This window comes from Pipistrellus hanaki (genome assembly GCF_964339955.1).
Source record: "Pipistrellus hanaki genome assembly, chromosome: Y".
NCBI classification, from domain to species: domain Eukaryota; kingdom Metazoa; phylum Chordata; class Mammalia; order Chiroptera; family Vespertilionidae; genus Pipistrellus; species Pipistrellus hanaki.
In genome coordinates this window covers 387,113-405,000 of record NC_140525.1, presented here as the reverse complement: position 1 = coordinate 405,000, position 17,888 = coordinate 387,113, and the positions used below count along the sequence as shown (strand labels likewise).

Here is a 17,888-nt window from a genome sequence, read left to right as displayed (position 1 = left end):
AGATGAACCTCGACACCATTATGCGAGGTGAGAAGGGCCAGACACCAAACATCACACCAGGTGCGACTTCGCTGCACTTGTAAGTTTGGTATGGAGCTTCATTGTATGGCTGTAGCATACATTACATCACCAAAACCTACTGTTGGGTTTGACATGGTTTACCATTGTTCAATGTCACACAGCACTACTTTGATGCCCATCTCTATCATAAAATATCTGTCCCTAATCTTAGTTGGGTCTTTCCACAAATGCCCATAAATAGAACTGCCTGTTTGAAAGTTTGAACATGTTTTGGCTGATTTTTGAGACAGGGATGGGGGAAGAGAGAGAGGAGAGGAAGAAAGAAGGGAGGGAGGAACATTGACTTGGTATTCCAGTGAATGATGCATTCCTTGGTTGATTATTGTATGTGCACTGACCAGGGATTGAACTTGCCATTTTGGCTTGTTAGGAAGACGCTCTAACCACTTAGGTATGCTGCAAGGTGAAAGTCTGCATATTTGAAGGCTATCAGTAAAAATTTCCCAAGGACCCTTCCTCAGCAGAGAATGGGGGTCAAGTGTCTCCATTGTGGAATTTGGAATTTCCCTCTCCAATATAGCCCCGCTGATCCCCAGGGGGCGGTTCCAGGACTGTTTGACCCATCCTAATGATGCTCTATATTGGTTTGCAGTTCCCCGGGATACATGGCCATGGCCTCCCTGGTCCACAGTACCAACTGCCAAGTAGCGGGCTTCATTGTCACCACCATAGGATGGATCTTCTCCATGACTTGCATGGGCCTGGCCGAGTGGCGCGTTTGGTACATGGAGAGCAGCTCCGCCCCCTCCCCAGGGCTGGCCTGTGTAGGGATGTGGAAGTTCTGCACTTACCAGTCCAACAACCTCCAGAGCAGAGCCATAGCGTGTCACCGCTACACGTACAGTGACACCTACCTGCCTCTCAATATCCGCATCACTCAGCACCTGCTGCTGGCTGCCAACCTCCTGGCTCTCCTGGGGAAAGTGCTTACCATCATGGGTCTGCAGAGAGTTTGTGTGGCTCATCTTCAGAAGGAAAGCACCTGCAATCTCTTCTTAGCTTCCGGAGCCCTGAGCATCATAGCTGGGGTATTTATCTTCATTGTTCTGATCTGGAACTACCACGCTGTGATGAATGAAGACGGCATACGCTTCCCACCATCCTTCCACATGCCCTTCAGGCCAGACCGGCAGGAGATTGGCAGCACAGTCCCCGTGGCAGTTCTGGCTGCCATCCTGATACTGCTGAGTGGGCTGTTTACCCTGTCTTACCAGCTTTTCCCCCGAAAGCCAAGTGTACCTGAGGCCTCAGAAGTGTGAAATTCCCAGTTGCATAGCTTTGCAAATCCACAAAGGGAAGTTTATGGGGGTGCAGTATTATCAGGATGCTCTAGGAAATAGTTCCAAGGGCTCACAAAGCCATCTTGAGCAGAAAGTGGGCATTTGCTGTATGTCCAAATTGAGCTCATTGGTTGGTTAATGAACTTCATTAATTTTTTTTTCCAAACCAAGCACTGTCCAGCCATCTTTATTATTATTGGGTAAAGGAGGGTCTTGTTGCAGAAAGACTTCTGCACAGGGGTGGGCCTTTCAGTACAACCTGCACCCTCTCCAATCCTGGAGTTTCTGTCTTTGAAATCATATGAGGGAATTGGCTGAGACCCACAACCCTGTTTGATTCGTTTCTCACAGCTAAATAGAGGTATGTGTTTTTTTTGTTTTGTTTTGTGTTTTGTTTTTTGTTTTTTTCTATTGGTGGAGATTTCCCAAAAATGGAAGGGTACATTTCCTTTAATATTACCTCACCACTTTGACTTTACTTAAGTCTCTCACCTTTCCTTTCCCTGGATTCCCTTAATCACAACAGTAACTTGTTCTAAGCTCACTTTGCTCTAGTGTTTTGAAGACCCCACAATGTGTCTGCCATCATACTATGAATCCAAGAATCCCTTGTGCTCCCATGTTCTTGGTTTCCTCTTCTGATCCTTGGGATGCTGAAACCAAAAGACTGTCAAAGCCAGCCACCGCCAGGCAGGGCTGACAGGACCAGGAAATCCAGTGAAGTCCCCTGGACACAGGAAGCTTGGCATCTTAACCCGCCCTTGGCTGCTCTGGGCCTGTGTGTGTAGGCCCAGAGCTCTCGTGGAAGTGGAATGCACACTGCATCCCAGCAAAGTTGCAGTGGACATCCCAAGCTGCTCTCCTTGGTGGCTATGCATATGCCCTCTGCCCACAGGCCCAGCATCTTTGTCAGGTTAATTTGCATATTCATCTTTGATTGCTGTGGGCATGGAGGAGGTATGCTCAATTTACGTTTTCTATTATTATTGTAATTGATGTTATGCACCTACTGTGTGAAAATGAGAATTGCTGGGATTCTCACAGCTTCCCCTCAACCTCCCACTAGAAGCAGCAAACTTGACCGCCTGTTTGATTTCACTAACACCTCTCCACCGGGACATGAAATTTGCACTCATGTGCAAAAGCAGAATAGTGGAAGGAATTCCCTTTCATTACCAGACACAGCCATTATGATTCTGCCATATTTGTTTTTTCTCTTTCTTCCCTTCTTTTTATCTATTTCTCATTCTCATAAGTCTCTGAAGCAAACCCCAGACATCACAAGTCTTCACCCTGATACACTTCAAAACTAGTCTTTAAAAATTGGAAATTACCTTGCATTTCCAAAACCATAGTATGCCTTTAAAGTTAACAACTTTTTGTTGTTCTTATCAAAGGCTTCTTAGAATTTTGAAAGCTTGAAAAAATAATTTTACAGATCTAGCTGGTTCTTTTCAATAGATAGAGTGTCGGCCTGCAGACTGAAAGTTCCTGGGTTCAATTCTGGTCAAGGGCACATATCCAGGTTGTTGGCTCTATGCCCACTGGGGGCATGCAGAAGGCAGTCTACCAATGATTTTCTTTCATCATTGATGTTTCTATCTCTCTCTCCCTCTCCACTCTTCTCTGAATTAAAGTTGTATTTTTTTAAATAAGTGTACAATTTTATTTATTTTATTGCATAAGTCTTACCCACTCACTCTGCTCCTTAAGGCTCAATTTTAAGCACTCCCCCTTCCACACCTTTGCTATTTTCCTAAAAAAAATTTTGATTTACTGAAGAAAAGGAATCAATTTTCCCATTTTTGAAATTGCTCCATATCCCTTAAAGCTTAATTAGATTCCCAGTCAGCATAGGTCTAGTTTCTACAAATCTAAGTAACTGCTCACAGAACCACAGCCAATAGGTATACCCTATTTCTCTGCTTCATGGGTGGTCCAACTCACTCCCTGGGTAAGTTGTAAGCCCCCCTCTTCCCCTACTAACATCCTCATCTCATTACATTCCAAAATCATGTTTATAGAAAGGTCAGGAGAGACAACAACTTCAGCTCTCTCATAGACTGATGTCTTCTTTCAGCTAATATTAACTAGATGAAGTGCCTCTAAAACATGCAGTCAAGAATTTGGAGACATAACACACACCTGACCCACACCCTCTTTTCCATTGCTTAGAGCTCCACAGAAATTTCAAGGGACTCAATTTAAACTCAACCATTAACTGGGGAGGTCTTTAGTAGGTTTAAATTGAGATGGACTCACTTCAGTGTGAGAGCAACAGGACTGACATGAAATGGTTTTCTTCTCAAACTGTACTTAAGTCTCTAAGAACAAAGGGTCTGACAAAATTTCCCGTTTAATTTTAGTGTATCAGCTATTTAAACATGTGTTCCAAAGGCATTGCCTGAGGACCCTGGAATATTCAATGGATCCTTTGGGTGTGGGAAAGAGATTTTTCCCTCTTCCCTCTGATAGAGCAAGTGTAAAGAGGTAGAAGCATGTCGAAACCGGTTTGGCTCAGTGGATAGAGCATCGGCCTTCAGACTGAAAGGTCCCAGGTTGGATTCGGGTCAAGGGTATTCATCTTGGTTGTGGGCACATCCCCAGTAGGGGGTGTGCAAGAAAGCAGCTGGTTGATGTTTCTCTCTCATCGACGTTTCTAGCTATCTCTCTCCCTTCCTCTCTGTAAAAAAATCAATAAAATATATTTTAAAAAAAATAAGTAGAAGCATTCTTTAGGAAATGCCCTGCTCTGCCTGCTATGATTTGCACAATGTCCTTAGAACTGGGTGGAACTCACTCCTCTGCATTGAGAGAGCCTGGTCCCCATCCCAGGGGTTTGCAAGGAGCCTCTGGGTCCCATGGAACATTCAGGACTGGCCTTGGACCAAGTCTTCCCCATTTTCCTTGCAGCTGTGCAATGGCTGGTAAATGGTTTCTAGGCAAACACCATCTCCACACGCCCCCCCGCCCCCATGAAATCTGTCAATGAAGTACGTCTCATTAACAGACTGACAGAACTTATAAGTTTTAAACTGGACTTGTATTATTCAAGTGAATCATATTTCTGGATATTTGAAAAAGGAAGCTCTTGGGAGACATGTTTCTGAATTCTATATATTGGCCAGCTTTCTTCACCATTTCATTGCACTGATAAATGATTTACAACTTAGTGCTTTGCATGATTCTCAGTGATTTCTTAGTCTGGGGTAAAGGGTGCTTTCTGCTCTTTACAGGGCATTTTCCCTCATTGTAAAAATCCTTTCTTACTCTTTCCTCACAGTGAGAAATGATGTACACCTTTTCCCCAACTATTTTGTGTAAGTTACTGCTGCATCTTAGTGAACACAGAGTGGCTTCTTTCCATATATAGTATGCACACTATTTATTTCATGGATATCTGTGTATTTTACTAACATTTTTTCTACATTCTTTCCTCACCTAGAAGTGTAGATACTTTATTTTATCTACAGTTTTTGTGACTGTGTTATACTATGCTTCCTGCTGTATTTAAAGATTTCCACACATTGTCCAAACATCTTTCTTCACCATTTCCTCACATTGATGAGTTAAAATTCTTTTCCAACTATTTCCTACAGTTTACTGCTGCTTTGTATTATTCTCAGTGGTCTTTTAGACTGCAGTACAGTGTGCCTTCTGCTCTTAACACTAGATTTTCCCACAGTAACTGGACCAACTTCTTTCTTCCCTCTGTGTTCACATTGAGAAATGATTTACACTTGTTTTCCAAAGCTTTGCATGGTTTACTGTTGCTTTTTTGTGAGTACTTTGAGGTTTCTAACTCTGCTTTCTGCTCTCTTTCCTGGATATCACCAAACTGTACAAACACATTTCCATTTTCTTTCCACATACAGTGATATGATTTTTACTTGTTCTCCAATAAGCTTGTATAAATAACTGCTGGTTTTCAGTCAGTTACTAATGGTTTTTAACACTGTGCTGTAGTGGGCTTCTGCTCTTCAGCACAAACTTCCCACATTGTCAAACACCTTTGTACAGTCTTTCCTCATGTTCAGAAGTGCTTTGCTCCTGCTTTCTATCTGTGTTGTAGAGATTATAGCTGCTGTTCAGTGATTTCAAAGTGCTTTCAAGAGTGTCCTCTAAAGTGTGTATTGCTCTTCAGCATTGATTTCTCCTTCTGCTCAAACACCGTTCTTCACTATTTTCTCACAGTCCATTGTGTTCTAATAGTTTTGTCATTTACTGCTGCTTTCCAGAGAATTCTCATTGATTTTCAACTCTGTGTCATGGTGCACACACTGCTAGTGTTTTTTTTTTGTTTTGTTTTTTTGTTGCTTTTTTGTTTTTTTTAATTCAATCAACTTGCACAAACACCTTTTAGACTCTTTCCTCACATTCGTAAGTGACTTTCACTTGTCTTCTCTCTATTAGGTATACGTCACTGCTGATTTTTAGAGAACATTTAGGGCTTCTAACATGTGCTCTAGTGTGGTTACAGCTTTTACTTGGTTCTCCCACATTGTACAAATACCTTTCTTCATGCTTTTGTAACTGTGAGGAAGGTGTACATTTGTCGTCCAAAGATTTTGTATTGTTTACTGTTGTGTTTCTGTCAATACAGAGTGGTTTCTATCACAGCTATAGTGTGCTTTCTGTTCCATCTCTGGGACATCCCACATTTTCCAAACTCCTTTATACCTTTTTTCCTCACATAGAGAATTTAGTTTTGTTTTCTAACCATTGGTATCAAGAATGTAAACTTGTTTTCAAAGTATTTCCTACAGTTTTCTGCAGCTTTTGGTAATTCTGGGTGATTTCTTATAGAGATTACAGCTGTTGTTCACTGATTCCAAACACTTTCAAAAGTGTGCTCTAATGTGTGTGTTGAATTTCAGCACTGATTTCTCCTTATGCTCCAAAACTGTTCTAGAGTCTTTTCTCATTTTCAAAAGAGATTTTCACTTGTTTTCTAACTATTTTTCATTTACTGCTGCTTTTGGGTGAATTCTCTTATGTTTCTATTACTGTGCTGTATTGTGCGTATTCCTCTTTTCCATTATTTCACCTACTTTTATATTCAACTTTCTGGACTCTTTCCTCTCATTCAAAGTGACTTTCAGCTGTCTTTTCTCTATTTGATGCACATCAGTGCTGATTTTCATCGAATTCCTAGCGATTCAAACATTGTGCTCCAGTGTGGTTACAGCTGTCTTTAAATGATTTCTTCGCATTGTACAAAAATCTTTTTTCACTCTTTGCTCACAGTGTGAAATGATGTACATGTATTTCCAACAATTTTGTATCACTTACTGATGAGTCTAAGTGAACCCACAGTGGTTTTCTAGCAGTTTGATAAACCTTACTGCTCTATTTCATGTACATCACCACATTTCACAATCACCTTTTAATATTTTTCCCTCACAGAGATATGAGTGTTACTTGTTTTGAAACCATTTGCATAAGTTACTTTTCCTTTTCAGTGAATCACATCAGGTTTTTAACGCTGTGCTATGTATAGTATGCTTCCTGCCCTACTTAAGGGATTGTCACACATTTTAGAAACTCCTTTCTCCACCATTTTCTCACATTGAGAAATGATTTACACTTCTTTTCCAAGCATTTCCTATAGTTTACTGCTGCTTTTCTGTAATTTTCCAGTGATTTCTTAGATTGGGTATATTGTGCTTTTGCTTCTTACCTGGAATTTTCCCCAATTGTTCCAACTTCTTTCTTCCCTATGTGCTCTCAGTGGAAATGATTTATTCTTCTTTTCCAATCCTTCTCTATAGTTGACTGTTGCTTTTCAGTGGGTACCCAGAGGTTTCTAACACTGCTGCATGTTGCATCTGCTCTCTTTTATGGATACCATGCTTCCCGAAAATAAGACATCCTTCGAAAATAAGACCTACTTACAGGTTTCCTTCTGAGTGAAATATAAGACATCCCCCCAAATAAGGCCCCCCTAGGCTAAACATGAGATATTTGGTCCACTGATTCTGAAACAAATGGAGTCACAAGAAATTCACCAGGCAATTCAGGAATTGGATTGTTATGATGATGTTCCAGAAGATGACATGATTGTCATTGAATACATAGGTAAATTCTTGATACTATAGGATTCACAGTTTGTCTGGTTTGTGTTGACAACTACTGTACTACCATTCCTTATAAAGCTAATACATTTCCTTTATTTTCGCTTAACAGTAAATGTGTACCATATTCTATTTCTTCATGGAAAAATAAGATATCCCCTGAAAATAAGACCTAGTGCATTTTTGGGAGCAAAAAATAATATGAGACACTGTCTTATTTTTGGGGAAACAGGTATCAATTCATTTTACAAATACCTTTCTACTTTCTATCCTCACAGAGTGATACTTGTCTTAATCGTTTTGTATAATGTACTCGTGTTTTTCATTCAGTTACTAAAGGTTTGTACCACTGTGCTATGGTGTGCTTATGCTCTTTATCACTGAAATACCCACATTGTCAATCATTTTGTACAGTCTTTCCTCATGTTCTTAAGTGATTTCCACCTGTTTCCCATCTGTATTGTAGAGATTACAGCTGCCATTCACTGATTTCAAATGCTTTCAGAAGTGTACTCTAGCCTAAATCGGTTTGGCCCAGTGGATAGAACATAGGCCTATGGATTGGGAGGTCCCAGGTTCAATTCTGGTCCAGGTTATGTACTTTGGTTGCAGGCACATCCCCAGTAGGGGGTATGCAAGAGGCAGTTGATCAATGATTCTCTCTCATCGATGTTTCTAACTCCCTATCCCTTTCTCTTGCTCTATGTAAAAAAAATCAATAAAATATATTTTAATAAAAAATGTACTCTAATTTGTGTATTGCACTTTAGCACATATCTCCTAGTGCTCAAACACCATTCTACATTGTTTCCTAAAATTCCAAAGTCATTTTCACTTGTTTTTTTAAACTATATTTTCATTTACTTCTGCTTTTCATTGAATTATCATTGGTTTCTAATATTGTACTATATTGTGCATATTGCTCTCTCTTATTGATTCAACTGCATTGTACAAACTCATTTCTAAACTCTTTCCTTACTAAGTGACTTTCCCTTGTCTTCTCTCTATTCAGTTACATCATTGCTGATTTTCAGTGAAATCCTTGGGCTTCACTGGGCTCTATTTGTGGTTAGAGCTGTCTTTATGTGATTTTCTTGTATTGTACATTAACTTATCTTCCCTTTTTCCTCACAGTGAGAGATGATGTAGACTTGTTTTCCACCGATTTAGTATCAATTACTAAATCATTTGCATTTCGGTTAATACAGAGTGGTTTCTAACAGAGTTATAGTATGCTAACTGCTCTATTTCATGGATATTCCCACATTTTACTAACTTCTTTCTACATTCTTCACTCACATAGAGGTGAGTTTTACCTCTTTTCTAACCAGTTGGGATCAGTTACTGCTGCTTTCCAAAGAATTACTGGTGGTTTTTAAAACCTGTTAACCGAGTGGGACATATAAATATATCAAACGTAAACAATATTGGGTATGGGTAGGACGTATTAATACGACCTTGAAATATATGTTGCACCCTGCAACGGGTGGGATGTATATTTTCGAACAACAAAGGTATTAGTCATCCATACATGTCTCGACATGAATTTAAGACACGAAGGGAATCAGTATAATTTCGCTATTGAGAGTGGTGGACCTGTTCTGGGTGAGCAGTGACAGGTACGTTCTTACATTTACATACCTATTTTCATATTATATATTATTTATTTATATTTTTTATATTCTCCAAACTTTATATAATAAAAAACATATAAAATTGATCCAATCATCAATAATTTGTCAGAAAAGTTTAAAAGTTTTTATGTATGTGAATGAGAAATATGTGTAGATGAATCTCTCTTATTATGGAAAAGGAATTTATCTTGGAAACAATATATATCTACAAAAAGAGCTAGATTTGGAATGAAGGTGTTTATTTTGAGTGAAAGCCAATCTGGATATGTACAAAATATAATTTTATACACACGCAAGGACACAAATTATGGTTCGAACTACCCACAAGAAAAACAATCAACAAAAATTGTTTTGGAGTTAACACATGACTTACTGAATAAAGGGTAAAGGATTTACTAAGATAATTTCTATATGTCAATTGATTTGGCTGAACTCTTGTGTCAAAACAATACAGACATTGTTGGAACAATGAGGATAAACAGAGTCGGAATCCCCAGTGAAATAAAAACAAAAAATTACAGAAAAATGAACATATGTAAGAATCAAAGACAAACTTATGGTTTTAAAATGGAAGGATAAAAAAGACGTATTGATGCTCAGTTCTATTCATAATGACGAAAAGACAATGATTGAAAAGAGAGGAAGAAGGCAAGAAAAAGCAAATGTTGTCCTGGATTATAACAAGAATATGAGTGTTGTAGATTTGAGAGATGGAGTTATGGGGGCCTATACTGCTGCCCGTAATAGGGTAAAAACATTTTATAAAAAATTTTTTCTACGATTAATTGATATGTGCTGCTTCAATGTATATATTATATACAAAAAAGATAAAGGTCATTTGGATCAATTACAGTTTTTGATAGAGTATGTAGAGAAATTGGTAGATAACAACATAGTAAAAACCCACCCAAAGACATCAACAAGCAGCTCTACATCTAAACCATCACGCTTAGTTGATAGGCATTTTCCAGAATAAATGAAAAGCAACATAGGAAAAACCAAATCCAGGAAATGCCGAGTTTGCTACAAAAAAGGTGTTAGGAAAGCATCTACATATTGGTGTCAGGTATTGTAAGGTAGCACTATATATCAACAATTGTTTTAAAATATATCACACAGAAGTTGAGTTTTGAATTTTAACATCTAAATTTTAATTTTTTAAACTCAATATTTCTATTTTATGTGTGTGCTTTTGTTGATTGTTCTGTAATAGTTAACTTTTTTATATTTTTATTGTGTATAGAAATAAATATATATATTTTTTGTAATCTTTATAATTGTTTGTAAAATTTATAATTTTTTAATTCGATGTTTCCATTTTTTGTTGGTATTCTTTTCTATTTGTAATTTTGTATTTTTCTTTGTGCTTTATATATAAATAAATGAAAAATATATATACTTCATTTATTTTAATTAAGTATAAATAAAAAAATAATAATATAAAATTACGTCCACTGGGCGTGACGTACTGACACGTCCTAGTGAAAGAGTATGTGCCCGTTGTACCTTGCGTAACTAAAAAAGGAACTCCCCGATTAACAGGTTAACACTGTGCTGTAGTGTGCTTCCTGTTCTATTTGAAGGGATTTTCAATTATTGTATAAAAACCTTTCTTCAACATTTCCTCACATTGAGAAATGCTTTACACTTCTTTTCCTTGTATTTCCAACAGTTTATTGCAACTTTTAGTAATTTCTCAATCATATTTTAAATTGACGTAGACGGTGCTTTCTGCTCTTTACATGGGATTTTCTCACATTGTACCAACTTCTTTCTTCCCTCTTTGCTCACTTTGAGAAATGATGTACTTTTTTTTCATTTTTTAATTAAGGTATTATATGTGTACATATCTTAATATTGCCCCTCCTAAATCACTCCCTTACATGTCCTCACCTCCCAGTGTTTTGCATCCATTGGTAATGCTTATATTCATGCATATAAGTGGTTGATCTCTTATCTCCCCCCACCTGTCCCTAACCTTCCCACTGTAATTTGACAGTCTATTTGATATTTTTACTGCCTCTGTATCTATCTTTTTGTTCATTAGTTTATAATGGTTTTTATTATCCACAAATGAGTGAGATCATGCGGTATTTTTCTTTCATTGACTGGCTTATTTCATTTAGCATAACATTCTCCAGTACCATCTAGGTTGCTGCTAATGGTAAGAATTCCTTCTTTTTTGTGTCCGCATAGTATTCCATTGTGTAGATGTACCATAGTTTTCTGACCCAGTCATCTGCTGATGGGCACCTCTTTCCAAATCTTAGCTATTGTAATTCTTAGCTCTTTCCAAGCCTTAGCTATTGTAAATTGTGCTTCTATGAACACAGGGGTGCATAAAACTTTTCTGATTGATTTTCATAGTTTCGTAGGATATATTCCTAGGAGTGGGATTACTGGTTCAAATGAGAGTTCCATTTTTAGTTTTTTGAGGAAACTCCATACAGTTCTCAACAGTAGCTGCATTCCACCAGCAGTGCACAAGGGTTCCTTTTTCTCTGAATCCTTGCCAACATTTGTATTTTGTTAATTTGTTGATGATAGCCATTCTGACAAGTGTTAGATGCACTGCATTGCACTTTTGATTTGCATCTTGAGTAGTGACTTTGAGCATGTTTTCATGTGTCTCTTGGCCTGCTTCTATCATCTTTCAAGAAGATTCTGTTTAGGTCCATTGCCCATTTTTTTTTTTTTGATCATATATCTTCCTTTTATTAAGTTGCCTGCTGATGTTGGAGATTATAACTTTATCAGTGATAACATTTGCAAATATGTTCTCCCATCCAGTGTGCTTTCTTTTTGTTTTATTGATGGTTTCTTTTGCTGTGCAAAAGCTTTTTATTTTGGTATAGTCCCATTTGTTTACTTTCTCTTTAGCTTCTATTGCCTAGGAGTAGTATAAATGAAGAGGTACTTTTGGCATATGTCTGAGATTTTGTTGCCTATGGATTTCTCTAGTATTTTTATAGTTTCCTGTCTTATGTTTAAGTCCTATATCAATTATGAGTTTATTTTTTGTGTATGGCCTAAGTTGGTGATCCAGTTTCATTTTTTTGGATGTATCTGTCCAATTACCCCAACACCATTTATTGAAGAGACTGTCTTAACTCCATTGTCAAATAATAATTGAGCATAGTGGTTTGGGTAAATATCTCAATTCTCTATTTTATTCCATTGATCAATAAGTCTGTTCCTGTGCCAGTACCAGGCTGTTTTGAGAACAATGGCTTTATAATGCAGTTTGAAATTTAGTATTGAGATTCCTCCTACTTTATTCTTTTTTCTCAGGATTGTTGTGGCTACTCAGGGTATTTTTTTTTATTCCAGATAAATTTGGGGAGAGTTCTTTCTAGGTCTGTCACAAATGCATTTAGTATTTTAATGGGGAGTGCAATCTATAGATTGTTTTGGGTAGTAGGGAAACTTAGTACAATGTGAGAAAATCCCATGTAAAGAGCAGAAAACTACCAATCCATGAATATGGTGTGATCTTCCATCTGTTTACAGCTTTCTGTATCTCTTTTTTTCCTGTAGTTTTCAACTCATAGGCCTTTTACCTCCTTAGGTAAGTTTATTCCTAAGTATCTTAATTTTTTTAAATTTTTTTTGTTGTTGTGATGGTAAATGAGATTGCTTTTTTAGTATTTCTTTCTGTAAGTTTGCTATTGGTCAATAGAAATGCCATATATTTCTTGGCATTAATTTTGTATTCTTCTATATTGCCTGATTCACTTATTAAGTCATTTTTGATGGAGTCTTTTAGGAATTTTATGTACAATATCATGTCATCTGAAAATAGACATGTTTACTTCTTTTCCAATTTGGATGCCCTTTATTTCTTCTTCTTGTCTAATTGCAGTGGTTAATACTTCCAGTACTGTCAAACAGGAGTGGTGAGAGTGGGCATCCATGTCTTGTTCCTGTTCTTAGGGAAAATGGTTTTAGTGTTTGCCCATTGGGTATGATGTTAGCTGTGAGTTCATACTATATAGCTTTTATTATGTTGAGGTATGATCCTTCTTTTCCCATCTTGTTGAGAGAGTTTATCCAAAAAGGGTATTGAATTTTTTCAAATGCTTTTTCTGAATCAATTGATAAAATTATATGATTTTTATCTCTCAATTTATGTGATGTGAAGCCTGTGTGCTTCTTTTTTTCTAAGGTGGGTTTCTTATAAACTGCAGATATATGAGTCTGCTCAGATCTTTATTATTTTCTTGAGATTACACTGGGTTTTTCTTATTGCTCTTTTTCTCTTTGAGTTGTAGGGTTAGATTATTACCATTGTTTCTTGTTTTTTGCAGTAAACTTATAGAGCTATGAACTTCCCTCTCAAGACTGCTTTAGCTATGTCACATAAATTTGCATTATTTGTGTTTTCATTGTCATTTGTTGTCATGATGTTTTTTATTTCTTTTTTGATCTTTCTGATAATCCATCATTGTTTAATTGCATGCTGTTGTCTCCATGTTTTTTGATTTTTTTATTGTTTTTATTGTAGTTGATTTTCAGTTTTATGCCACTGTGGTCTGAGAAGATGCTTGACATGATTTATATTTTCTTAAATTTGAATAGTCTTTGCCTGTGACTCAATATCTGGTCTATCTTTCAAGATGACTCATGTGTACTTGAGAAGAATGTATATTTTGTGGCTTTGGAGCAAAATGTTCTGAAGATGTCAGTTAATTCCATCTGGTCTAGTGAGTAATTTGGATTGGTGTTGCTTTGCTGATTTTTTTGTTTAAAGAATTTGTCCAATGGTTATAGGGGGTATTAAAGTCTCCTACTATGATTGTATGCTGTAAATCTCTCCCTTGATATCCTCCAGGAGTCTTTTTATGTATCTGGCTGCTTCTGTATTGATTGCATATTTGTTTACTAGAGTTATTTCTTCTTGTTGGACTACTCCCTGTAGTATTATGAGGTGGCCTTGCTTATCTATTTTTATGTCCTTCACTTTGAGATCTAATTTGTGAGATATAAGTATTCCTACTCTAGCTTTTTTTTAATTTTTATTTTCATTCACCTGAAAAAGCTTTTCATATCACTTCACCCTCAGTCTGTGTGCTTCTCTTTCCTGAGGTGGGTTTCTTTTAGACTGCAGATATATGAATCATGCTTTCTTATCCAATCTGTTACTCTATGCCTTTTGATTGGGGCATTTAATCCATTTACATTTAAAGTTATTATTGATAGGTACTTGTTTGTCACCACTTTTATTCCATTTTAAAATTATTGAATTTTTTACAGAGAGGAAGAGAGAGAATAGAGTTAGAAACATCAATAAAAGTGAATTATCAATCAGCTGTCTTTAGCACAACCCCTACTGGGGATGTGCCAGCAACCAAGGTACATACCCTTGATTGAAATCAAACCTGGGACTTTTTAGTCTGTAGGCCGACACTATCCACTGAGTCAAACCAGATTCATTGACTTTTAATCTTTATTCCTGTGTTCCTTCTTCACTTCAGATCTCTTCTCTTCTCATCTATTCTCTTCTGTTCTCTTCTGTTCTCTTCTCTTTTCTTCTTTCCTCTTCCCTTCCTTTCCCTTCCCTTCCCTTCCCTTCCCTTCCCTTCCCTACCCTTCCCTTCCCTTCCCTTCTCTCCCCTTCTCTTCTCTTCTCTCTTTTTATCTTTCTCTTTCTTCTCTTCCCCTTCCCCTTCCCTTTCCTCTTCCCTTTCCTCTTCCCTTTTTTCTTTTCTCTTCTTTTCTTTTCTCTTTTTTTTTCAGTAGACCCTTTAGCAATCTCATATTACTTGTTTGGTGGAAATAAACTCCCTTAGTCCTGTTTTGTCTGTGAAGCTCCTGATGTCACCTTCAATTTTGATTGATAGTCTAACTGAGAACAGTATTTTTCAATATGACCTTTCTTTGCATCTTTGGGTATGTCATTCCATTCCCTTCTGCCCTGCCATATTTCTGTTGAGAAATCAGTTACTATTCTGTTGGCGGTTCTTTGTAAGTAACTTTATGTTTCTCTCTGGCCAATTTTAAGATTCTTACTTTGTCATTGGTGTTAGCCAATTTAATTATAATGTGCCTTGGTGTTGTTATTTTGGGGTTCATTTTGCTTCAGACTCTGTGAGATTCTTGGACTGTATGGGGATTTTCTACCCTATATCAAACAAGTTTTCCGTGATTATATCTGCAGACAGGTTTTCTGTTCCTTGCTGAATTTCCTCTCTTTCTGTAACTTTTATTATGTGGCTGTTGTTTTGTGCCTTGCTGTCCCAAAGTTCCCTTAGGCTCTCCGCCTGCTTTTTAATTTTCTTTCTTTCTTTCTTTCTTTCTTTCGTTCTTTCTTTCTTTTTTTTTTTTTTTGTAGAAGTTTCTTTACTTGGGTATTTTTCCTACCTTGTCTTCTTGCTCACTAATGCAGTCCTCTGCTTCTTCTAGTCTACTCTTGATGCTTTCTATTAAGTTCTTTACAGCAGTGATGTCATTTTTCATTTCTTCTTCATTGTTCTTCCTTTCCTCTTGGTTGTTACACATATTATCAAATTTATCTTTCATTCTTTTCAGCGACTTTGTGAACATTTCTCTGAATTCTTTCTCTGACAGGTTTCTTGACTCCATTGTTTACTTCTTTTTCTGGTGAGCCTGTTTTTCGTTCATATGTGGGCTGTTTCTTTGGCTCCCCAGGTTTTCACTTCTCTGGGTGTCTGGTTATGCATTCTGTCTCTCTCCATTTATTGAAAGGCACAAAATACAACACAACTATGTATAATGTACATGGCACTGAACAAAATGTTCATTAAAATTCATGATATTAATAATCCCAAATAAAGGTGACCACCAGGGAAAGGCAAATTAGAGGATAAAAGAGAAAGAAGAAGGGGGGCAGAAGCAAAAATGAAATTGGGAAAAGGATAGAAAGTAACTGAGAAAACAAGGAGAATAAGAAAGAAGAGGGGAGCAGATTATACATATAGGGAGAAAACTTGAATAGAACAGCCACTAATCCCAACAAAATCCAGCAACAAGTACCTGGGGATGAATGTAAACTACAAAGACTAACACTACGTGAGGCAAGGGAAAACAAGAGCAAAAGAACCTCAAACAAACAAACAAATGGAATAAGCCAAAGAATCTCACAAACAAACATAAAAATCAATATAATCCACAATCAAGCAAACAACAACAAAGAGAGAAAAATTAGTGTATAGTGAAGAAAGAGAAGAGAGAAGTGTATATTGACTTGGAGCAGGAAATTGGAATGTAAGTTGGGTGAAATTTTAACACGGGTAAAAAGAAGTGGTAGGGAAAATCTAAAGCAGGAATTGGGTAAGAGAAACAGAACAATGAAAGGGGAAAAGTGAGAAAGAGAGTGCTGGCAGAAATATAAAGTTGAGATAGAGTAAAATTATGATAAAGATGAAAATAGTATGTAGAACACTAATCCTAAAGTAAAATAAAGAGAAAATCAAATGACACTTTAAAAACAGGGTAAAATAGTAGTGGCAATAATAAAATAAAAATGTAATAATTAAAAAGTTAAAATCAAGTGAGGAGTAAAGAAAAACATGGTATCTTAAGTAAAAGAAGAAAAAATAAAAATAAAAATGTGCAGTAGTGAAGGTCATTCACTTCCTCTACTTTTCTGTCTGGCTCGCCTGCATCCTAGTCGGACAGTATTGAGGTTCCCTGAGTTCCACTGCTCCTCGATGTTGTCATCCAGTTCTGAGTTTTATACAGGCAGTACATCTTTATTTCTTGTATTCCTTTCTTTGTGTTTACACAGGAGTCTAATTGTAATTCAACCTCTGGATGGCAGTGTTTCGGGATTGACCTCCGGGTCTATAGGTTCTCTTTAGCTGGTGTTTAAAATTTGTTTTCCCTGTGGCACTTAATACTTGTTGTGGGAATGGGTTGCCCAAGAGCTGGTTCTCTGATGATTATTCCCAGGTTCCAGAGCTGGTTGCCCAAGAGCTGGTTCTCTGCTCTGATCCCCAGGTTCCAGAAAAACAGATTTCCCCTGCAGTCTCTTTGGGTGCCCCCAACTGGGTGAACTTATGTAACACGTTTAGTAATCAGAAGCAAGAATTTAAGGAGAGAAGGAAAAAAAAATAAGGAGCCAGAGTAAGTGTGCAAACTCCAGGGCTGTATGCAAGTCTGTGCAGTCTTTTTTCCCCCCTGGGGTCTAAGCAGCTGTCACACTTTCAAAATATTTAGGCTTTCCTTTTGTGTCCAGATCTAAATGGATTGCTTTTTAGAGTTCCTTCTGGTAGCAGTTGTGAGGGCCCACTTCCACATTCAGGGATCATGCCAGCCCCAAGGGCCACGGATTTTTCTAGGTGGAGAATTCCCCAGGTTCTCCAGCTCCCATGGTTCATGAGTTTCTCTCTCCTACCCGGACCATGAGCCTCAGCTTATCCCAGGCGAAATCTGACCTTCTGTGAGGGAGTGTAGAGTTCCTCTGAATTCGCATGCTTGCGCCATTTGGGAATCCATATTCTCAGGTTCACAGCTGTTAGGTGGGTGCCATAGTTATAGATTCTCTGGGCTTTTCACTCTTTCCCATAATATCCACTTTCCCCTTTAAGATGGCATGGTCTCTGCATCTTAGCCAGTCACTCTGGGCGGGAACCCAGCAGCCGAGGGGTCTGTCTTTTCAGGGAAGTCCTGTCCAGTAGTCCCCCACAGTCTCCTGAAATATAACTGTCCCTCAACTCACCAACAAACACTCCCATGGGACCACACACTCACTTTGTTTTCTTACTCACACACTTCCAGTCTGCAGTCCTGTCTGAAGCCATCTTCTGGCCAGCAGGGCTAAGCATTGTCCTGTGAATGACAAAGATAACCTGTTTGAT

At 37.6% G+C, this 17,888-nt stretch overlaps 1 protein-coding gene across 1 annotated transcript; it reads left to right on the top strand.

Moving 5' to 3' along the window:
• Positions 1 to 686: 686 nt before the first annotated feature.
• LOC311615830 (claudin-34-like) lies at positions 687 to 1,340 on the top strand (the record flags this gene model as incomplete). Its single annotated transcript, XM_084871263.1, has 1 exon — positions 687 to 1,340. The coding sequence occupies one exon, from the start codon at positions 687 to 689 to the stop codon at positions 1,338 to 1,340; it is 654 nt and encodes a 217-aa protein (XP_084727389.1).
• Between the last annotated feature and the right edge of the window lie 16,548 nt (positions 1,341 to 17,888).